This window comes from Xenopus tropicalis, chromosome 4, assembly GCF_000004195.4.
Source record: "Xenopus tropicalis strain Nigerian chromosome 4, UCB_Xtro_10.0, whole genome shotgun sequence".
Taxonomy (NCBI): Eukaryota; Metazoa; Chordata; class Amphibia; order Anura; family Pipidae; genus Xenopus; species Xenopus tropicalis.
The window spans coordinates 84,602,477-84,627,765 of NC_030680.2; the positions used below are offsets into that span (position 1 = coordinate 84,602,477).

General features: G+C 38.4%; 2 protein-coding genes across 7 annotated transcripts in view; both read right to left on the reverse strand.

The window, feature by feature from the left end:
• The window catches only part of raver2 (ribonucleoprotein, PTB binding 2), a 33,078-nt gene extending 17,525 nt beyond the window's left edge, over positions 1–15,553 (reverse strand). For 4 of the 6 annotated variants that reach the window (XM_012961418.3, XM_012961416.3, XM_031900279.1 and 1 more), the window contains exons 1-3: positions 15,249–15,552; positions 8,821–8,887; positions 1,138–1,607 (exon numbers count right to left, since the gene is read on the reverse strand). In XM_012961418.3, the coding sequence (XP_012816872.2) occupies positions 1,138–1,607; positions 8,821–8,887; positions 15,249–15,503 (792 nt within the window). In that variant the 5' untranslated portion in view covers positions 15,504–15,552. 6 annotated transcript variants of the gene reach the window in all.
• Positions 15,554–22,140: 6,587 nt separating this feature from the next.
• cachd1 (cache domain containing 1) overlaps positions 22,141–25,289 on the reverse strand; it is a 93,183-nt gene continuing 90,034 nt past the window's right edge. Inside the window, exon 27 of the mRNA XM_002931614.5 lies at positions 22,141–24,779. Coding sequence (XP_002931660.2) covers positions 24,538–24,779 — 242 coding nt within the window. The 3' untranslated portion in view covers positions 22,141–24,537. The remainder of the gene's footprint in view (positions 24,780–25,289) is intronic.

Consider the following 25,289-nt stretch of genomic DNA (forward strand, 5'->3'; position numbering starts at 1 on the left):
GCAAATGAAGAATTTGCCCATTTAGAAATAAGAAGGGGCCAGTTTTAGTTCAAATTTGCTGTTTAGGCCATTGGCTGAATAAACAGATCAAATACTTTTTGATCGAGCCTGGATGGCCAAACTGGACAATATAGTGTAGATAACAGTTAAAGGAGAAGGAAAGTTACGAACAAAATTTTAGGCACCCCCTCAGTGATTGTAATCACTTACCTGAAACCCTCAGCCAGTGCTCCTGTTAGGGAAAACTGCATCGGCCAGGTGGTACGAAAGGAGAAGGAAGGGGATTGCTTGTCTGTATTTACCCCATGGCCGATGCCGTTTTCTCCTAACAGGAGCACCAGCCGGGGTTTCGGGTAACACTTGCCACCCCCTAATGATTTAATATAGAGTTAATCTCAAGCAGCAGGCATACATTCAGTTGTCTCAATAGTGCCCTTAAGTCTCCCTATATTTCTCCTGTTCAGATGATCAGAAGCCAAACAGGAAGAAAAAACGCTGAGCTGTGTAAAGAAAGTTCCCATAATGCCTCACTCCTGCACCGAGACCAAGTGAACATGCTCAGTTAGACAGACTATGAGTCAGCTTCCTGCTGATTGGCTCAGATCCACATTCCTAAGGGGGGGAGTGAATTCTTAGCATTCTTGAGGGAGGGGGGAGCAAGAGAGGGGAGAAAGAAAAGAGCTGCGTGTCTCTGGCACAGGAATTACAGACACAAATCTTTTGACAGAGAAGTCAGTGCAGCGTTTCTGTGAGTACTTATGGCTGTATTTACATAGACCTTTCTGATAAAGCTTACTTAGTTTTTACCTTTCTTTCTCCTTTAAATTCAATGTGCATGGATGTTTTCAAAACACTTTCAGATCTTTTGGATTCAGGACACCTTTCATTGTGTACCAAAATATGATCTACACCCTTACCTTATAATAGGTTTAAAGATTAAAAGATATATATTTTTTTTAAAAAAGGGCCTACATTTCACCTAGATTGGACTCTGCGATACAGAGCTTTTGGTGGGCGAGACTGGATAACTATAAAAAGATTAAAAAAAAAAAAAAAAACCTAAAAAATAAATATTTATATTTATTTTGTATTTTACTGGAGGAACACCAAAGAGAAAATAAACTGACTGAATCCTACCTGGCAGAACAATGGTTTGTATAAAGCAGAGAACAGCTGTGTTAGTTCATTAGAATCATTGTAGCCCTTGGGAAGCTTATTAACACACAGGCACTTTGAGTGAATAAGTTCTGTGGTTAGCTGATTGCTATCCATCCATTGTGCAAAAAGGGTATATTCTGCCAACGTTTTCCCAATTAATTCCAGTCTAGCTTTAGAGGCAGAATCTTTTTTCATGTATTCCACAAATCCATATCCTTTGGAATGACCTGTAAATTCACTGTAGACCAGCAGGCATCTCTCAGTATTGCCATAAGCTCTCACTAAATCTTCAAAGTCATGCAATGTAAAAAACGGGGGTAAATTGGTAACACAGAGTACAGCATCCGTAGGCTGAAGTTGAACTGAAATGTCTCTGTCACGGAGTGCGTACTGATGGAACTTCTGAATGACATTTTGTGCTTGCTCTCCATTTAATAACGTGATGAAGGCTGAAATAAGAGGAATCAATGTGAAAATCAAAAGATACATGCCAAAGATTACATTCAGAAAAGCATTATAGTTACTCTGGGGAAAAAAAATCAAGTTCAGACATAGCATTAACTTGAACATTAATTTAAATATTTGTAAGCAATATCATCTCCTTTAAAGAACCAACTTGTTTTGAAATTGTATAAAAAGTGTTTTACCATTTTCCACACAGCTTCTCTTTTATCTTGCTGTGTCTTGTGTTGCAACATAAATCAAAGAGAAACCTAGAACCATGTGGTCAATTTATGGCGACACTATTAGATTGTACAACAGGTGGCACTTAAAGAGCTGCTCAGCATGGCTTACTGTACCTGCCCACAGCCAAAGGATTTGAGATAAAGCATCCATGACACTGATATGGGCCTATTCTAATGTCAGCTTCCTTTATAGAAGAAACAAATATCTTTGCTACACACTGCTTCCTGTTACAGTTAAAGCTGCATTATTCCTGGTCATGTGATCTCTGAGGGAGCACAGAGCCCATCACTAAATGGTGGATCAAAGGAAAGGATGTAAAAGAGCAATATTTTCGGATATACATATTCCAGTTTGGAAACATTCTTTAAAAAGGTCACTTTTAATAAAATACAGTCACATAATATAAACTGTTGGTTAAGTATTCATTCTGGGGGGTATAGTTTTCCTTTAAAGACAATCTCTGCATTTACATGGGGGAGGAGTGGGTTGGCAACCTCCTTCTCCAGAGGTGGAAGCCCAAAGGCACCTTAGAATTAAGTGATACTGACATGAAAAATGTAGTCCTCAAAATAATGGTGTACATCAAAAGTTAGCTATGGGCTATACTGATTGTTTTTTGCCCAGATGTCTGCTTTATTTAGTAAAGTTACATGAATGTCTAAAACCCGACTGTTTTGCAAACCCGACTGGCACTTCTCAAACTGTCAATTACTGTTTCACTTCATTGACGTCAGCTGAAGCTGGGCGGTTCTATTCCCCTTACTTCCTTGCAGTCTGTGCCTCCCCCACATCACAGACATCAAGATACTTTCACGGAGCGAGCGCTGCCTGTAAGTGTCTTCTCAATAAATCTTTGCACCAGAGCTATACTAATTAATCCTGCTGTGATTTATTATTTGAAAGGAATGCGCTCCCATATAGATAAAAAGTATACACGCTGCGTGTGTCTGCTATAGAGTGTACATGACAGAGACGGCCAGTTCAAAGGGTATCGGAGCAAATATGCTTAGAAAGGAATACAAATACCTCGTTCCTAAACACCACTGTCCACTGTTGTACTTCAGCATTAAAAGATTTCATTAGAAATAGTTTGTATGTGCAGCACTGATTCCGATTGGCTAGGATTTTTAAACTAAAATTAAGGGGAGTGTTTTCAAACAACAACAAACAGCTACTGCCCAAACATGGCAGCCCCCTCAGAGAGAAACCCATGAGACCAGAATGGCATTGTAAAAGTGATAGCTATATGGTTATAGGTTGAAATTAAAGAGATAATACAATGATAAAGCAATGAAAGGTTTAAAAAACATCATTATTTTTGGTGTCAGTATCACTTTAGGTGTAGACTATAATTAATAAAATTAAAAGGATTTTTCATACATTCATGTATTTGAAAGTGCTTCTTTGCAAAAGTCATATCACTTTAGTGAGCATCCTCTATAAGTATCTGGACAACGGGTGGCCGCACAATTTCCTGGTGATCTGCTTTTAGGCCAAATCATGTGTGATTTAAAAGCCCTATATTTTTAAGGGAACTGTGACAGAAAGGAGGTTTGTCAGGTGATTTTGACACTCTCGGGGTCCTTCTGCTAGGGTAGACTAACATCAGCATTTTCGACAGATAGAACCCAGTCACATCATATCTTCTACCCTTCACTCAAAAAGATAGCTGGTTATGACCTCATCACCTGGTTAAGGGCAGTGACACACAGGGAAATTAGTCGCCCATGACAAATCTTCACTATTGCAGGCAACATTTGATGGTCTTTTGATTTTGATTTTAATATATGAATTTTTTTTTTACTGCTGGAAAGCCAAATTGATACTTGGTACTTCAATAAAACTACTTTTAATGAAGACTTCTGCCTGAAGATTTGCTCATTGAGTGTCTGCTCTTCAAAAAATGTTCCTAAAATGGCTGCTGGAGCAATTCCTGTTTGGGAAAAATAAAAAGGATTCATGGAAATGAATGGCCATAAAAATTTCATGAATTTCTCAAATTTTTTAGCTCAAAAATTTTGGACAATAAACTCAATATTTTCGTTCAACCCTACCAGCATTATTGTGACATTTAATAAATGCAAAAGTGATCATGTTTTATTCAAAAATATACAAAGTCAAGTTTGCACAAGTTTCAAGGCCAGAAAAATTCTAGTTTTAGTACATCTAATGTAAAGAAGGATCTGTGGATTTCTGTGGATAAAAGGCTGTGTAAATCTAGGCAGTGTCACTCAGTGGCTATTAAAGAAAAAAAGTACTTCCTTGCATACAAAAGGGTATTAACTTAGGGATGAAAACATAATTTTTCCCCTTTATAGGTCCGTAGTAAGACCTCACCTTGAGTATGCAGTGCTGTTCTGTGATCAATTACTTAAGCAGGATATTAATGAACTGGAGAGAGTGCAGAGATGTGCAATTAAACTGGTAAAGTGAATGGATCAATGAGTAAAGGCTATCAAGGTTGGTGCTTGTTTTCTCTGGAGAAAATGCACTTGTAAGGGGACTTTATAAATACATTTGAGGACATTGTATAAAATAGCAGATGGTCTTTTCTCCCATAGAAAAGAAAACAAAAAAAGTAAGTCACCCATAAGAAACTTGAAGACATCAGAAACATAAATTTTATTTGAAGCAACGTAGGTGGTTCTTCACAGTGGTGGAAGTGAGGCTATGGAATGCCCTGCTGGGTGATGCAGTGATTGCAGATTCTATTAATGCTCTTAATAGGTGGCTTGGATAACATGAACAAGCATAATATCAAAGAGTATTGGGATCTTAAAATTTACAGTTAGCTTAGTTTAAGTATTGGTACATATAACTAATATATGTAAATGTATAGATACGGCATGTTAATGTGTACTGGGGTTGAACTTGTTGGGCTTTTATTTTATTTTAACCCAAACTAAACATCTAACTATAAAACTTTAAATCTGAGTTTGCAAAATTCAGGTTTAACCGTATGTAAATGAAAAAAATAACTTCTCTTTTAAAAAGGAGTAAATTTAGTTGGACTTTTGTAGAAAAGGTGCAGTCGACTGCCAAAAATTAAAGTGACTCTGACACACAAAAAAACCCACAACTTTTCAAAATATTAATGTACCGTATATACTCAAGTATAAGCCGATCCGAATATAAACCGAGGTACCTAATTTTACCTAAGGAAACGGGAAAAACTTATTGACTCGAGAATAAGCCTATACCAAGAAAATGACATTAATTGAGGCATCAGTGGGGTATATATTATTAAATATTTATTTCAAAGAAAAACAGTAAACTAGCTCTGTAAGTGGAGAAGAGGGTGTAATATATAGCCTGGCTTTTGATTTTTAATTTCAAATTAAAGAATAAAAACAGTTGCTTTAATAAATGTGGAATGTAGTGAAAATGAGCTCCCCCCACCCAGCGTCCTCCCCAACATCCTCCAGCTCCACTCAGCGTCCTCCCCAACGTACTCCAGCTCCCCCACCTCAGCGTCCTCCCCAACATCCCCCAGCGTTCCCCGTAATATCCTCCCCCACCCCTCCTGCTCGCCTGCCTGTCTGCCTCCCTGGCCGCCGCGTCCGCCTGCGTCCCCCGTCTCTTCTTAGGTCCCAATTCTCACAGCTGCAGATCATTTATTATTGTAAGTAATTGTTATTGAAATCCCTAAACTTGACAGTTTTGCCAACCTGACTGTCCCTTCTCAGCCTGTCAGTTATAGCTTCTAATGCTAACGGACTCCTGCTGCACAAATATGGCAGCCCCCCATAGAGAACATGGGGGATTAGATAGGTAATGTAAAAGCATCAGGAAAAACTTATGGCAAAATTTTAAAGCATAAACAAACACAATGTTATGATATACTTAAAAATAAGTTCAATGTCAGGTGTCAGTATCTCATTAATATAAGTTTTTTTTCCCCCACAGGTTAAAAAGGAAACAATAATACAGAAGTGAACCATAACACAACATCATTTAGGCAGTCATGCACTTCCTTGCACACCTTGTCCCATTGTGAATAAATGGATTCTGAGACCTGAAGCCTCTCTGCTTTGCATAGTGGGTTTGGCACAGATTCTACAGAAAGCAGATTGACTTTATGTACCAGAATCCATCAGTTCACAATGGAACATGGAAAGGCAGGGGTCAGATCATTTTGTGGAACTAAAGGGGTGGGGTGTGGAGAAGGTCTGTGCAGCACAGGCAAACCATCATGGCTTTCTTTAATATGTGGAATCAGTAAAAAAAAAAAAAAAAAAAAAAAGAGCTCATATTAAAATGGGGTGTATATTTCCTTTATAAGGCATGGAATTCAAATCACAGAAAAAACATTCCGGCTAATAGATTCTATAACTGTACAAAACTATTTTAACTATTTTAACTTTTAATTAACAGGGCTCATGACAAGTTCAAGAAGATAATTTATCTTTAGGGGTTTAGATCCTCTTAAGTAATAGAACATAATTAAAATTTAACCGAATATATATTGCATTTACATTGATTTTCAAGGTTTAATGGTTTCTAGGATATTAGCAGATGACTAATAGTGGGCTCAACAACCCTCACAGTGACAATGACTATGTCCTGTTCTACACCACTTCCTATTTTCAATAAACTCTAGGGTTGCGGATTCTTGGTTGAGCCAAATGCCTCATAGCAGTCTAAAAATGAAAAACAAAAAAACACTAAAAATAAAAATTTAAACTGCAAAATCTTTAGAGAACCATAAAGAATAAGTGAATGTTTGCAATTAAAGAGCCAAGAAAAAATAAAAAAAACTATGCTGCACAGTATTTCACAGAATTTCAAACATTAAACATGAATATGTAGATATTTTGATAAGCACAGATGCCTTTACAAAATGGGTAATATGTACAATGTCCAAATACACATCATAAAATGCAGCTATGTATAATTTCTTAGTTTTGTTCTTAGTAATACCAAGCTGTTAATTCAGTTGTGCTACAAACAAACCAGATCTAAAGACAAAACAAAGCAAAGTGTAAAAAAAAAAAAACAAAAACCAGAGGACCCATTGTTAGTATTAATCTTAATCTCTCTCTGTTTTTAAGGGTAATGGCACATGGGACGCTTTCAGTCTGGAATATTTCATGGTGTGGCAACAATAGTCTTAATTGCACATAAAAATAGATTTATAATGTAAGACTGATCAATAAATCAACACATATAACCACATCTGTGAAATGATATGCAAAGTGGATCAGAGCTCAAAGGGAAACTTAAGTGCTACAAATAATTTTGCAGAAAAGCTTGTCTCTGCATTGGGCTCCTGTACTGTTTTACCATGTACAGCAGACCTATGCAACTAAATTCAAGAACCCAACCTGATCTCCCAGCACTTACCTTCTGTCTGGTGATGGTCTGTGACTCCACGTGTGCCCAGAGTGCTTGCACACCTCCAAAGTCAGTTGAAATCTCAGGGACATTGATTTAAGGATTGGGGGCTGGATATAACAGAGAGCATCTGGAAGATAAACAGTGCAGATCGGGGGGCTATAAAATTAGTTGCACAGGGCTGCAGTACTAGATACATTTTTAGCAGCCCTATGCAAAGAGACAAGCTTATCTGCAAAAGTATATGAAAGGATTAGTATTCCATTATTCCTGTTTTGTAAAAGTACAGCTGTAACTACATTTGCCAGAGACATTTACTAACTTAACTAAATGTATACATTCCTGCACTTTACATAACACTTACCCAAGTCCCATGAGGAGTGCAAAACTGATGTTCCTAAGTAATGATTTTCTGAAAATAAAAAATTAGCATGGGCCTACATTTTACTCTGTGGAGCTCCGCAACAATCTACAAAACAGGAAACTGTATATCTTTGTAAGAGCTGTGGGGAGCGAGGCATAGTGTAAAAGATTTATTTTCCTTTTTTATAAAAGGCATGACAATATTTTTTTTTATATCCTGATTTTAAAGACACCTGTTCTTATATGTAGAGAGAGACGCCCCAATATCTATCTGCACTATCCCATGCAACCTAGAGAGATGGAGACTTGTATGGGGGGCAGCATTAAGGTGGTAAATCAATGTACGCCACGCAGGAATTTTGCAGCTGCAAAATAGATATGCAGTATATATGTGGATAAAAGTACATTTGAAATAAATTGTGGATAAATCTTGCCATACAAAACTGAAAATGTTATTGCTGCCATGTGCTGGCCATTCTATTGGCTTCTCTGAAATAGCTGCCCATACAGGTAGTGCTGAGGACTCTGACTGTAAGTCATGCATTTGCACTGGACCCAATCCAGTGAGCCTGGAGCACATGCACATTCTCTGAAACAGCAAGTGGGTTCACTCATAGAAAGAAAGCAGGACGACACACCTGGAGAGAGCAGCTGCTTTACCTGTAATGAACAGCAGCCTTATAAGAAGTATTACATTCATGGCAACTTTTATTAAAGGACAAGGAAAGGCAAAGTCACTTGGGGGTGCCAAAATGTTAGCCACCCCCAAGTGACTTTAATCGCTTACCTTGTACCCCGGGCTGGTGCCCCTGTTAGGAGAAAACAGCACCAGCCCCGAGTACCTGCGATTGAGCGCTTCCTCCTTCTGGCTTCGTTTTGCCGGGACCCCACGACAGGCGCATGTAGAGTGTAAAGCCGACTTCTCTGTTAAAGTTCAGCTTTCTCACTCTACTGCGCATGTGCACGCGAGCGAACAGGAAGGAGGAAATGCTGCAGCTACCCTGGGCTGGTGCGGTTCTCTCCGAACAGGGGCACCAGCCCGTGGTAAAAGGTAGGCGATTAAAGTCACTTGGGGGTGCCTAACATTTTGGCACCCCCAAGTGACTTTGCCTTTCCTTCTCCTTTAAAGTATCTTAGATGGCTTGTCCTATTTTACCAACCAACCTCTGTTCATATCTCAATATTTTTTGGACTGGAATTACATTAAACATTGTCAGATAGAATTGTGTTTTTATAATGTATTATTTTACTTCCCTGAAATAAAAAATATGGTATTACCTGTTTTTTTATTTTTGTCCACGTAGCAGTATTTAATTTCATAGCCTTTCAGCAAGTCATGGATATCCTGCAGATGAATCAGAAACGGAAAATGAAAATGTTAAACAAACGGATTCAGTTTTTGTCAGGAAACAGAGCGAGAATTCAAACAAAACAAAAGGTGACTTATGTTCTTGCAAACCTTGGCACAAAATAGCCTAATGTGACCCCCTTCTACACCTAAATACACTGGAGGCCACAAGAGGAACCATATTAACTTTAGCCTTAAAAAAAAGGGAATTGTAATATTCCCTTAGAAGTGCAATCCAAATAAATATGGCCTCACTTTTTAATAGTCTTACGGCAAAGGGCTACTGTGCATTACCACAACCACCAGCTTTATGAGACGTATTGTGGTCCTCCTCCTCCTCCAAGCTTCCTGCATACGCATGCATACATATACATTTCTACCAACAATTGAAATTAAACAAATCAATGTTATTTATAAAATGTATACATATGGTTCAAGAAAAATATGCTTATGCTTCTTTTATTTCCAGAGCAATGATGAGAAGATGTAGTTTATACCAGTCTATCCTGCTTTCCTGGAAGGCTAGCCATTTAACTGACACACCTAAAATATCACCACTGCCAAGATTCACAAATAAAAGGAAAGACAGCTGCAATTTGATATCATTCATCAATAAAATCCATTGTTGGTTGTAGATCAGCATCCAAAAGTAGTAAATTTAAATAGATGAATACACAAATACATAGCAACATAGTAACTTAAGTGGAAAAACAAAAGCATGTCCATCAAATCTCTTATATGTAAAAGAAACCTGCCTATTTGCTAGTTAATGTAGAGCAGGGGTCCCCAATCTTTCTTACTCGTGAGCCACAGTCAAATGTAAAAAGACTTGGAGAGCAACACAAGCATCATAACAGTTCATGGGGGAGCCAAATAAAGGCTAAGATTGGTTATTAGGTAGCCTCTATGCACACTATCAGCTCACAGGGGCTTTATTTGCTAGTAAATCCTGTTTTTATTCAACCAAAACTTGCCACCAAGTCAGGAATTCAAAAATACCTGGGGGGCACTGAGAGCCACATTCTGCAACAAGCCACTGGTTGGGGGTCACTGATGTAGAGGATGGCAAAAAAAAAAAACCATCTGAAGCCTGTCCAATAAGCCTCAGAGAGGGACGAATAATTGCCAAACTAATTTGTGATTTTAAAAGCTAAAAACAAAAGGTAAAATAGTGTATTTGTATGTTCTGTACAAACTCTTATTTTTCAATAATTCTACTTAATAATTAGGCATTGGCTTAAAATGCAAAAAATGTTATTCTGTCAACTTTTCCTTTCTGTTGGTTAACAGAAGTCAATTCATCTCCAGGTCCCTTAATCAGCTGGTTTCTGCCACAATATTTCAGGAGAAAGTGGTGGCAGCTGTAAAGAGACACTTCTAATTTCAAATACATTTACAAAATAACTTCAACCATTGAAAAATGTTTAAATTAATATGTACTGGAATGTACTGGACATTTAAAAAAACACAAAAGAGACTTGGTTGGAGGACCCCTTTAATAGAGATACTGACACCAAAACTGAAACCTTACTTTACATTAGAACATTGTCTCTGTATGATATTCATAATTTTGCCATAAAAGTATTTGCCCAGTGCTTTTACATTCCCTATCTGATCCCCATGTTCCTCTATGAGGGGGCTGCCATATTTGTGCAGCAGGAGTCCGTTAGCATTAGAAGCTATAACTGACAGGCTGAGAAGGACAGTCAGGTTGGCAATCAGTCAGACTTAGGAACTTCATTTACAATTACTTACAAAAGCAGCCCTATCAGCAAAAAATTATCAACATGACCTATAGGTAACTTTTAATGTACATTTATGTTTCGAAAAGTATTTTGTTTGTGTCAGTCTCAGTAAAAAATATATGAGCCCAAAAAGGCGACTACCATATCATGGGTTTTTTTTTTTCTTTGTGAACTGCTTTAAAGTACTTGCCAGCTGTCCAGTGTATCCCCACTACCAATAAAATGATTAATACCCAAGAACTGCTCAGCATCTTTACCTTCAAAGGAACTTTAGATGTACAGCATATGCAAGGCTTGAGCTGATGAATTATTCTTGTTACTGAGCCTGACATTCTTTTATTTCTCAGGCACATGCTGTCAGATGTTTCATAAATAAAACATAACACTACCCAGTGGGCTGAAGACATTCTCATCTCCCACAAAACAAAGCACCAGAATGTATCATAATAAAACCCAAATGTGGAAAAACAGGCTATTGTAACTCTTCCCTTCAAGAAAATGTGGCCATATGCAGCCTATATAGGTCCCATATGCAGAGTTTAGGGGTAACCAAGGTCTGAACTTTGTCAGTGTTTTCAGAACTTTTATGTTCAAGTCTGGTCAGGACTATCTTTACCAGAAAAAAAAATGGGGCTCCTGCAACGGCCCTTTCTATCTTCAGGATATCTAATTTTAGAAAAGGTCAATTATTTTTTTTTTTCACAAAACTTTGGCCTCCAGGATCATAATGGCCCCCAATTTTATCTGACAAATCATATTTTAACATTCCTTTGGGCATAGCCATCTGTTTATCCTAAAATCCTATGCCTCCCCTCTGACCAATCAGTTTACACCATTACATAGCATTGCAGAACAACTAAGTGGGATATTATTGCATACGACATAACATGTAACTAGGGTTATTTAAAGGGGACATATTGTGCCAATGAATTGGAGGGAATGTGCTTTAAAAAGGTAGAGTTTTGGTCTGATTTTTTGAAAATGTCTGCAAAACCCCCACTAGTTCTGCCCATCTGTCCCACTTTCTGCTGTCTCCTTTCCCAGGCTGTGCGGGGACCGGCACCACTCAGTACACTGCACTGTAGGATAGAAACCAGCAGCTAGACTGACCTGATAGGAGACTAAAGCCTGTCTTTGCTTGTGTGACTTTAGGGCTGTGATTGGCTACACCCCTCCTGCTGTACTTCTGGCAGTGACGGCTAGGACACACCCACCCCTAATTTGAAACAGGGACAGGGACCTGAGAGAATCTATAGGGAGCTCCAATAAAGGGGCCATTTGTACAGATAGGATTCATTTTTAGAGCAAAGTGAAACCAGCACCATATATTACTCATAATTGCCTACAGGATTAGAGTTTTTTTTGTTTATCCTATATGTCTCCTTGAAAGGGGCTGAGCTGCCAACCCTTTACCCCAAAATAGCAAAGCGATCTGCCATCCATTTACTCCCAAACCCTGCACCTACCATCACATCAATAAGACTGCAGCCATTCATAGTATTGTATAACTACTCAGCAGTGCATTTTCACAAAACAAAACTATGTACTAAGGGTTCTGAGATTGGTTGCATGGCCTATTTGCCTGAAAACCTGATTGGTTTACCAGCCATTGCTGGGTTCAGGCGCAACTACTGCTATGATCAATTCCATAGCACTGGAGAATTTTGTAAGGGAGAGGGCTTTAAAAAATAATAATAATTATTATTTTATAAATAATAACAATAATACTACTACTATTTTAATGTAGTAACACACAGAATACTTCCAGGAAAATAGAACCAAGTATGACAAGCCTAATTTGGCCCAATGCATGGGTAGCCAAATCAAGCAAAAGCCCACTCATTTGAGAACTCTAGCCAAACAAGCAAATCTTAAAGTGTATGGCCAGGATGAATGCAAATACCTCTAACCTTGTAGGCAATTATGAGTAACATATGGTGCTGGATTCACTTTGCTTTAAAAATGAATCCTATCTCTAAAAATGGCCCCTTTATTGGAGCTCCCTTTAGATTCTCTCAGGCCCTTGTCCATGTTTCAAATGAGGGCTGGGAGTGTCCTAATGGTCCCTGCCAAAGCACAGTAGGAGGGGAGTAGCCAATCGCAGCCCTGCAGTCACACAAGCAAATACAGGTTTCAGCTCTCTATCAGGTCAGCCTAGCAGCGGATTGGTTTCTATCCTACAGAGCAGTGTGCTGAGTGCCACCGGCCCCCACTGCACATCCTGGAATAGAAGTGAAACAGATGGGTGGAACAAGAAGACTTTTTAATAAATCATCATTTTAAAGCATATTCATTCTATATTAAGATGAATACAATTCATTCACAATATTGTTTTTCGCACAATATGTCCCCTTTAAATGGCTGGCTTGGACTGATATATTTTGGTCTGTAACACGGTTATTGATGGAACACAAACCACCAGGCCTGAAAATGTATATTCGTAATGGAGCCCTTGTGCATACAAGACAGAGAAGATGGGTCATTTATGAAATTCCCTGCCGCAAGAGTAGCATGAGAATGCCGCCTATGCCTTGCACTGAATCCAAGGCGCAGCACAATAAAGCGTCCTACTTAATGCCTGCGATAGGGGCCTTGCTGAGTGGTTTGCCTTCCAGCACTAAAATCTTGCATTTATTTCAGAGGTGCAAGTCTTTACGTTTCCAAACAAAAACAAAAAAAACATGGAAACAGTGGATTGCTTCTGCTGTTTGCACCTGTGAAGAAAATAAGCCCTTACATCATTCATTTTTGTATCAGCGTGGATACAAAAATGTATGGCACTTTCCTCCTACTTATTATATTAACCACTGTGTTTATTTATATTAGTGCTTAGTGCTGGATAACATGTGAGTATATTTACAGCTATGTCTCATCTGCTCAGCTGCTATCTAGAATATATAACCATTATCATTTAAGATTTACTTTAAACAACTTAAGCATGAGTCACACATAATATGTAACAATTAAATGACAAGATTTAGCTACATATACCTCACTACAGATGAAGTGACTCTGCCTTAAAAACTATTTAGTGTGTTGCAAACAATTAGTAATGCTACATAAGGGAAACATACTTTATGCCAATAAATTACAATGGTCTAATTTTAAAGACATGGTGTCATATTTGCAAGATAATAGCACGGTGAAACTAGAACGTTACTTATGAGCTATGGATAATGTACCCCCACCTCCCAAACACAAGAGCAAAACAAGTCACCTTGAAGTCGGATAACCTATATAAAGTCACAGGCCTTTGGTACTTTAACACAAATCAGAGCTCCAGAGACATCCAGTTATTAAAATAAAAATATACTATGCGCAAGCTTAAACTCATAAACCTGATGTACATAAAAAGGATATACAGGAAGCCAACGTAAAGTCAAATAAAGGAGTATGGGAATCTGCCTTGTGCCTTTATATGGTCACAGGACTCCTTGCTTCTAATAAACTACAGGCACGGGGTGGCCAATTTCACATTTTACTTCCACTAATGGAAACAGAAACAAGTAGAGTTACCAGTTAGGTGACAATGGATAAAGCTAAACACACACTGTATTACTATGCACCAGTGACCCGCTTAGGAAAGCCATCAGTCACCAAAATAAAATAATGACAGTTTGGAGCAAAACAAACACCTAAAGACAATTTCACTAAAATAATGAAAGCAAATCCTGGCTTTCTCTCTAGACCACATAACAACCCCCATAGTCTGAAAGGATTTGGCAGTTTACAAATGAGCAAACAAAACTCAACAAACACAGGTAAGAGAAGCTAACATTATTTCCACTGCGGTGTATAGGAATATTAACTCCTTCCCTGCCAAGGGAACTAAGAAATCTTAAAATAATCATGCTTAACTTTTTATATGTTGGGCAACAACAGGCATATATACACACATACATGCACACAAACAACTTCTGAAAGTGACAGTGATAATCTGGGAGGTGAAGGACACTAGAGAAACATGCTGTTCAGATTAATGACATAGTGCCCTCACCAATCAGGAGTGGTGGGAGTAGGGGCACAAGAGGATCTAAGAGGTCTCAGGCTACCCATGGCTAGCAGATGGTTTATCCTGGCTAAATGTATTCTAATAACCACACTGCAGGGAAACTGTGGACAACTTTCATAGGCAAGTATAGAGTCATACTTTCTAATAGAACTGAGGAAGAGGCAAATATAGTCATTTCAACTCATTTTCAGGGCAGGGACAATCACATTTTAATCCATGGGCTGCAAGGCTAACTAGTAATTCGTTTATCAACTTTGTGGATGGCTGCACAGAAAGTGGTACAGTCTGCAGCACGCCATAAAATTGCTTGTATTGTATGGGCAGTATGAGGGATGAGGTGGCAATGCTCGGAAGTGTGAGGGAATGCTGCCAGTTGCAGGGTACGTGTGTATAACTCGGTAGAACAGCAGTGCACCTGGGCATGACGGGGCAGTGCCCAGAATGGATCGCTGCCAACTGCCCCATACAATCTGCCTGGAGTGGGGGTAACATGGGTGATATTAGTGGCACCCTCTCTTTGTACACTGCTCCAACCCAGGCCGCAGCCTAGCTATCGCCCATTCCTACCCCCCCCCCCCCCCTTCCCTTCTCGCTGTCCCACCTGGCTGGTGCAGTCCTGCGGCAGGTTCCTCATGAGGATCTTCCTGCGGTTCCCAAGCTCCCACCGGGTTGCCTCCAGTCTCTGTGCTATCTCTAGCTCGCCCAGCGCAGGCACACTTGCAGCTGTTCCCTCACTACACACAGGCTGCTTTAGCCCGCACTCCTGCGAGTCCTGGGAGGCTGCAGCAAAGGGGTCCGGGTTGGCTTCATCCTGCCCAGGAGACATCAGGGGAACCCCGGTATCCCGTGTCGCCATTTTGCTGCGGCTGGCTTGTTGTAAAGAGATGTTGGGGCGGGGACTGTTATTGACCCCGCCCACCAGTCCAACCTCCCTTTACAGTAACTTCTGAACCGCAAACTCTGTGTAGGGTTTCTACCTGTTAGTGTTTTGTACAGACAGACAGGTTATCCGACCTCTGACCCTTAAGCTCCTATTAAATGACCCCCCCCCCCCCCCAGGGAGGATATGGGGGATCCTGGCAGTTGCAGCTGGTTTCCCTGTAACAATTGTATGGGCTGCTGTTCGCTAATTCCATGAGATTCCCGGGGGGCACTATAAGGCATATACTCTGCATACACGGCCCTTAACCTGACAAATGCTTTTCTGTGTTACTGCATATGTATTCCCATTGTTGCTTAGTCTGATAAAAGGTCGATAACGTAAAGGAGTTTTTTAATTCCTTTTATTTGGGGCCAGCTGAAGGGAATTGCTTTCTTTATGCGGAAGGGCATGGGCAGTGCTAGAAGCAGTCAGCAGAGACTGTAAGTGTATGTACAACTGGGCATCTGGGCAGGAGGTTAAAGGATCGAATCGTAATGCCAAAGCAGTCCTTTAACTGGATTTTTTTTAAACTGCCTAATAGATATCAGTCTGAAGTTTAGCAAGATATTGGTCTGGCCATAGGGAAGAACCCATTTCTGGTTTAATAAGCTGCTGGCTTGTCCCTTCATTGCCCTCCAAAGTAGCATAAAATATCAACAAGATGCAGAAAGCCACAGGCCCAGGCAACATTCTCTTTTTAATGCATGGTGGTGGTGTTGAACTTCAAGTACTATGCCTTAGGGCTAAACTACAACAGAGCTTTTGTAGGATGGGGTCAGATCAACAAATTGCATCAGATGTAAAAGCTGCACACTACCTCTGCATGACATAAAATCCAATGGTGACTGAAAGACATTTTCTTCTCAGTGAAATACATTGGTGGAAGTAGATGCTGGAACCATATGCTCCTACCTGTACCTCCTCCCAAATGAATGGAATACGCTCGGGTGCAGGCACATAAATGCGCATAAAACGCGAGACTTTGCATTCTCTCACGTTTTTATGTGGATATCGGATACATGTGCCTGCACCCAAGCATATTCCATTCCAGTGCAGGCACAGGTAGGGGCATATGGTGTGTATGGCACATATTTTACGCCATACACCTGGTGTGGCATTAGCCTAAAATCTGACCCACATCTGGTCTAAATCTCCTATGTAGTTTGGGCCAGTGTTATTTCTGCAGGCTGAGAGAAATGGATCCATTTCTATACATAGATCCATCTACCTGCACTGAAAAATACAGTTTCTGCCCGTGTGCATTTGAGCGGAGTGGAGGTTGTCCTGAAAATGCCTGCTTTCATATTATTTTGGGCCTACCTTCCCTCCATTTACCTGCACTGAACAGAACCTGTACTTTTCAGTGAAGATAAGCACATATGCTTCTCTCAGTCTGCAGAAAAAATGCAGGCGAGAGAAGTGGAGCAGATACTCCATGTGCCCATGGTCCTAAGGGAAATAATTTGTTTAAAGGACCACTTAAAGGAGTAATTCACCTTTTAGTTAACATTTAATATGGTATAGAATGGCTAGTTTTACGCAATTTTTCAATTGGTCTTTTATAGTTTTTGAATTATTTGTCTCTTTCCAACTTTCAAATGGGGATTACTGACCCCGGCAGCAAAAAAAAAACTGTTCTCTGTGAGGCTACAAATTTATTGTTATCTTATATTTCTATTCAGCCCATCTACTATGCCTATATCAGTCACTCTCTCAAATCACTCCCTGGTTACTAAGGTAAACTGAACCCTAGCAATCAGATTACTGCTAATATTCCAAAATGGAGAGCTGCAGAACAAAACGTAAAATAATGAAAACACTAACAATGATATAAAATGTGGCCACCTTTACCCTGGTTAATTCAATAGGGCATGGGTTACATTTTAACCTCTTCAATCAGATAAGATGATTACTATGGTGTAACTGAATAAGCTACATGTGGCATCATGGGTTTACCATTAAATGATCAAAATGTATCAAATGGTGATGTTTCCTTATACCTACCCCTATGCATATGAAGTGGTTAGCCTCAGTTAAACAAAATTGTACTGGGATTGTACTGGGAGTTTGTTAGCAGTTGGAAATAGCCATTAAATGGTCCCTAAGGTGTGTAATTATGTACTGGGGGTTGCTGTGCTATCCACAGGGGAGGAGGCATGTGGATTTAAGGGTGTGGCTTAATATGACATAATTCTTTCACATATGAATGATGGTTGATATCTCTGCAGACAACCATTTGGGTTTTTGCTGCACTACCACCATTGTGATCAAATAGGAGTGGTTTAAAGGGGGGAGTGGTCAAAACTGGCTTCCATTAGCGGCCCTCCACCATGTATGCGAGAAAAATTCCGGCCCTCAGCACCGCAGAAGTTGGACAGCACTGCTGTAGCTGATTTACAATTGCTAAACTGCATAAGTTTCTAAGCATGAGGAAAGCTAGAGAGCGTATAAATAAACATGCCTGCAGTTAATCTTAACCTAGAAAGGATCAGGCAGAGATTCTTCTTGTCTTAAAGGAACAGTAATGCCAAAAAATGAAAGTGTATGAAAGTAATTAGAATATAATGTACTGCTGCCCTGCACTGGTACAACTGGGGTGTTTTCCCCAGAAACTTATATAAATAAAGCTGCTCTGTAGCAATGGGGGCAGCCATTCAAAGGAGAAAAGGCACAGGCACATAGCAGATAACAGATAAAACACTATTGTATTCTAGAGAGGTTAACGGTTATCTGCTATGTAACCTGTGCCTTTTCTCCATTTTTCCCCCATGGCCACACACCAGCTTATTTATATAAACTATATTAGCGTTACTGTAGCAAAAACACAACTTTTACCAGTGCAGGGCAACAGTACAATATATTTTAATTGATTTAAAAAATTTTCATTTTTGGTGTTACTGTTCCTTTAAGGCTGGTGGCACATGGGAAGATTAGTTGCCTGCAATAATTCTTCCCCCCCCCCCCCCCCCCCAAGAAAGTGAGTCACTGGTGGGATGGCATATGCGTTGCTTCAGTTTTCTGAAGTTGTGCAAGATGAAACTTCAGGCGACATTGGAAAACTGAAGCGATGCACACGCGAATCACATTCTTGCTGTTGGGAAGGCATTTCAGGGATATTAGTTATCTGCAATAGTGAAGATTTATCATGGGTGACTAATCTCTCCATGTGCCACCAGCCTTAGAGTAATGTCCCACGGAGATATTAGTCGCCCGCAAAAGATCTCTGCTACCATGGACAAAAATGCCTTTCCACTGGCAACAAAGGGAATCGCTAGTGCACAGGCCTATGCATTACAGTTTTCCAAAGTCACATAAAGTCTCCTTCTGCAGACAACTTTGGAAAACCGAAGGGCAAGTACACACACATAAACTGTGCTAGAGTGAGTCCCCACTTGTCACTAGCACCGAAGGGCTAAATTATTTGAAAGCAGCCAAATGGAATGCACTTGTTGTCACCAGTAAGTAGTGCTCTAAACTTTATGTGTTGCACTACAGTTAGAAAACAGCACCCACATTCTCTTCCTCAGTCTCGTAGCCAACAATTATACAACTTTTCTCCTTTTTCTAAACAAACATACATACATACATACATGCTAGATGCAGTTTCATATAACAGTACAGAAAAATCTGTCTCTCCAATTCTCCAATAGGACAAATATATATATATATATATATATATATATATATATATATATATATATATATATATATATATATATATATATATATATATAAATTTAGCAAAATTTTAATTGCCGTTGTACAGATTTCCAGTTGAAGCTACACAAATTACACTGGGAATACAACAGATTTATTGACTGTGATTTTCTTAGATACAAATGAAATGTTACAAAAAGAATACACTTATGTACAACCTGACAGTCTGTGTGTCATTTACATTTTCCAAGCCACAATCTCTACAACAATCTTCACTTTATAATGGACTATACCACCAGGTGAGAAATTTCCAATCTGCAGTTGTGTTTCCAGTTTCCTTCAACAAAAACACCAGGGGATTTTTGGGAGTCGTGGTTCAAAGACTTCTGCCTAAGGGCTGTGGCACAGGGAGCAATTGCCAACTTGGGAAGTAGGGACAAAATGCTTAAAACGCCTTCCCTTGTGTGTTCACTTGTATGGCAGGTGTCTGCAAGCGAAAGTGCAATTAACAACCAGGACTTTGCAACTAGGTGTTTGCCCTAGAAATGACCAGAGAAGCAATGTTTCCCTGACCCCTGCATCAACAATCAAAATCACCCTGTGTAACTTTTCCTTATATATAATATTTGAAAATATTTTTTCCTTTCAGTCATTTTTCACAAACCTCATGTGACTTACGATTGTCACAGTAAACTGGTAATGAATTAAACGGCTCAACCCATTAAGTTTAGGAATTTAAAAGAAGCAAATTTGCAATGAGGATTTTTATTTTAGTTTTAGCCTCCACTTAGTGGGTTGACTTTTTAATCAAAACACAAAAGAATTACCAGGGGTTTAATTTTAAGTGAATAAATGGGCCCAAAACCTTTGTGATAGCATTCATAGCACTATTTGATAGCATCCATACACTTAAATGTAACAACCTCTGTGAATAGAAAGATGTGCAGTAAAAGAAAAGTAAACTCCATATTTCAGAGAAATCCTACTATTGGCAGTAAAGGGGGCATTTGAAGTAAGCATCCCGTAAGTCCAGGAATCTAACATTTATCACTACAAAAAATGTATTGGCAACTGTGCCTTTCATGGCAGATATGCTTGCTAATAAACACAGGAAAAAAATGATACTTATACATCTAAAGGGAAATGTACCCTGCTAATATTTAATGTTATTGTAACATAAATATACAACTTTATATGAGGACAGGGTATTTATCCTCAAATGGAGATTACCATGAATTAGCATACACATTCTCACTGATCTGCAATGATAGATGGACACTAAGGGGCAGATTTACTAATCCACGAATTCGAATCCCGAATGGGAAAAATTCAGATTGGAAACGAAAATTTCTGAAGATCGCAAATATCACGAAAATGCTTACGAAAAAATCGTATTAGTCACAATAATATCGTATTGGCGATCCGAAAGTCACAAAATTTTCGTACCGAACCATTGTAAATAGCGGTAAAACCTTTCCGTTTTTTTTGCGCAAGCGTACGAAAAAGTCGTGCAGATGGCCGAAAAATTTGGCCAAAATACGCTCGGATCATTCGAATGAACGCTCCGAGCGTTCGTGCTTTTGTAAATATGCCCCCTAGTCTGGGGTGATCAGAGCACTTGAAAATTCAGGGACACATCATTTTTTTAAGAGCTCTTACACATGGGCGTTTTTAATGCGTTTAACATGTGCTTGAGTGCATCTAAATGCATCAACTAACCGATTCCATTATATTCTAACTGGTTTTACTCATGAGTGTTCAGAGTTGCATTCGTATTTCATTGCATTATTTTTTTTTTTTTTTGTCACGTGCTGTATTTTCTTCAACTTGATGCACACTCAGATACAAGAGAACAGAGGGTTATGTGCTCTTGTGTTTCTCAATGCTTAAAAAATGTCTGTGTGTAAGAGCCCTTAAATAATATTCCATGCACACGTGATTTTTTTTTTTTTATTATAATCAAGTTTTTCAAAAACTCGTATTTAAAGGTTATTATTGTAATTTCACACTGCAATGTCTTTTTGAAACTGGAACACGAACAGAATAACAGAGAAACACACATCTGATTTCCATTAAAGAAATAAAGCTAAGGGTTTGTTTGAAGCTAGGCACTAAAATGGGTGCAAAAATGTTGCACTGTGGGTAAAAATCTGGTGAATTTTGCACTTTGTCCATGTTATGTATTAAGCCCGCTCTGATCCATATGGATTAGTATCGTCAGCACTACTAAGCATTATCCATACACTGTATTAAATTCATATCAGTGTATTAAATGTATAACTGATACAACAGTACTTAACATTCCACAGATGCTGCTATAAAAGGTATCAACTAATGAAGCAAACTGTAACAGTTCAGAGTCAGCACCTAAATTAATAAAATGCCAGACTGAAGCATCAGAGGAACATCAAAAGCTTTTATAAAAAATGGTTAAAAAATAGGAATAAGTTAAAAAAGTAATTATTTCTGATGTACTATCTGAAACCATCTGAGCAATGTGTGTAGAAGGTGAACTACCCCTATAAGAGATGTTCCATTAGGGCAACCCCACCCCTCAGTTACAAAGCACACACAATTGCCAAAATATACATATCTGTAAGGATTGGGTGTCCAAATGCTAACGAGATAATGGTCCATTTAACAAATTATACACTGAAAATTGGAGGTGTTTTGTATTTTACAAATAATCTATCACACAGGAGCATCTTGTATTTTTCTCAAATTTACCTTTTAAACTACAAACCAGATGTAAATATGAAAAAAATGAGAAATTAAATTGCTAACCAAATAATCCATTCAAATATCTCCCTAAAGTAGATTAAACTGAGTATGTTTTGCCAATGAATAAAATACATGTGTATTGTTTAACCCTTAAACTACAATTGGTGAACAAGAAAAACACAAACAAAAGGACTACCAGTAAGATTATTAATAAGACAAATGTAATGCATATATAGTTTCCAATTTGTTGGCATTCTTTAAACAAATCATAATGCATAATGAATATTTCTGTTATCCAATGTACAAAGGCAAAAACCCCTAAAAAACAATGCTAAATAAATAAAACATCTACATATTTTAAATAGTGATACAGTTGCATTGGAACTTGCCACAACACAGGCGCGTGTATATATGTAACTATGTATGTATATACAAACGTGCCTGCGCATACATAGAACTGTGTGGCTAAATAATGGCAAAACTGAAAATAAGGAAGACTGTTTTTTTTAAAAAAAGATCTTTTTTTAAGGGTCTGAATTATATGTAAACGTTGCAGTGCCAGAGCCCGTTGTAGCTATCATTTCTATTTTTTTCCAATGTGTTATACATCTGCCGTTTGTTCTTATGGCCAAGAAGACAGACGTGAATAGCGTGAATTTCTTGGTGGCTGTGAAGTCTTGTAAAAGATATTCTAGTGTGCTGGGTTCAAGAGTGCTTTTACAGATGTGGGCCAGATGGGGCCACACACGTGCCAAATGAGATCCTTAACCAGCTGCGTTGACCATGGATCATATCTAGCTGCGTTTTTACAGTTTTTGTAAAGACTGCTTGAACAAGTAGATTTCAAAGCTTTTCAACTAAGGAGCCTCAGTAGAGAGAGGTAATTTGCCATTTCAGCCAAGATCAGCCATACTGTCTGATCATATTGCTTACAGCATTGTCTAAGTACTTAAAGTACTATCAGGTACAACCCTGAAAATGAATACACAGTGGCTTAAGTCACATGTAACCCTTTTGCTTCAAAAGGCCTGGAATGCAGTATAAGGGAGATAGATTTTTCTTATGAAAAGGGACTTAAAATAGTGGTTATTTTGAAGTTCGGTCAGCAGTGGTTAAAAGTGTTTTACACCTGTTTCTTAAAAGGGCCAGTAACCTAAAGCTTTATGTATGTATGTATGTATATTTTATTTATATAGCACTACTATGCAAGCAGCACTATATGCATTCCAATACAATTTACTCACAATTTAGTACTGCTACAAGCATTACTCCCATTAAAGCTCTCATTTTTATAACAACATTTTTTATCATGTGTGTATAAAAAACACATCAAAACATGATTGACCTTTGCATGATGTCTGCCCAGCTAATCCAATATAACTGAATATCAGGTGAACAACAAGCTTTATGAAATCACTCCCGATGGTTACAGTGAGCAATTGTATTTATGAAAAATTGCATATTCTGGAGGAAATATATATTGCATTATAGACAGACGTAGAGCACATACATATAATATAATTAACCTTTTTTAAGGTTACTGGACTTTAAGAGGCAAAAATGAAACTGAAGCTGCACCCTATTTATAAATATGTCTAAAGTGTAATTTAACAGACCGACAGCAATAACTGGAGTAGAGAAAACAAAATAATCACTTGCATATTTGCATTTAAACATATGGGCTGGAGCTGCCATAGATTCTTCGAGATAAAACATGGAACATTTTCCCTGTAGGCTCATTGAACAAGGTTTTTTTCTGAGAAAAAATGAATTTAGTTATATTGCCATACCACCTATTTTTCTTTAAAACACAAGGATTGTACTTCAGTGGCTTTGAAGACAGAAACAGTGCATTTGCCCTGGTTTTAAAATGTGGTTATTAATGACAAACCCTGATATGACAAGTCACCTACAGACTAAAAAAAATAAAAAGTTATCAGCAGCAAGTGGCTTTAGCAAGTGATCATACAATAGAAAACCAAGAAGAACCAGACTGAAAGAAATCAATGTATTGCTTCCTGTGTAGATAATGTACTGTAGGAAGAATCCTAACCATTCTTTGTAGAGAACACTCCATTGCATTCACTCTCTTCTTCAGGTAAACATAGTGTTTAATGTTCTTAGGTAAGGGTGTAGGGTTTCCACTGTCCACAAGTTTTGAATATTCAATAAATAGTAGAAAAATAATCCTTTAATTAAAAATTGAGATGCATTGTTAAGAAACTATTAACATTTCTACTCAAGACAATGAGTATAGTTTTTTTTTTTTTGTTTAGACACTTTTTTTTTAATAAACCAGTATCTTCATTTGTTCAACTGTCCAAGGTCAAGTGATAAAAAGTCAGGAAAGCCCTGTCCTTCACTTGGGTCTGAAGTCCACTCTTTGTGCAGCTGTTTGCATGCAATATTCTCTCCACATTTTCTGTATTGAGGTCCGTTCACTAGGGCATAATCATTTGCAGAATAGTGTTTTTTTATTGTCATTTCTAAATGCCAAACGTACTCAAACAATTGCTTAAAATGCATATGTTGAATGCAGGACTGAGTGGTCACCATTTTCCATGGTCTTTTGGCAACAGTTTTAGTTCCATCAGCATTCAGCATCTACAGAATGTACTGTCACAGCTGCCTGTAAATGGTGACTGTGATGTAAAGCTGGATGATGAAGTCTGTAATGGTGATGAAATTTGTGGCTCAAAAGTGCAGCAGTCTGAGGGGGGGTGTCTGGTTCTAGATCTTCATCATGGTTGCCAACATCAACCCCAGCTGACAAAGGGTCATTATTGCAAGGTGGGTTTTCACTATCTTCTTGAGGGCTCATGGTGCTATAACCTAATTAAAAAAAGAAAAAGTAAATTCTGAGATATACTAAGAAAAACAAACTAATGTATTTTTTACTTTTTACCAGGACCTTCAAAAAAATTGCTCAGTGTATTGAGGTAACAAAATATACTTTATTATAAAAGCTCAAAACAACTGCCTGGTATTTCATTAAAAGCCTGGTCAGCATATTATTTATTTATATCTATCTATCTATCTATCTATCTATCTGTGTGTGTGTGTGTATATATATATATATATATATATATATATATATATATATATATATATGTATACACACACACACACACACACACACACAGTATTACAGTTTCCAAGCTTCCAAGAAATAAAAGGGCAGCACTGTATCTGTATAAACAGGGAGAGTAAGTAACATAAACCAGAAGACCAGAGAGATCTTTCCTAACTGCTCTGTCTCTCTGAACAGCAATTATTTAGCATTCCATTCGGTTCTGCTTTACCTGATTCTTTGTAGAATACATTCAATATAGATGAAACTTG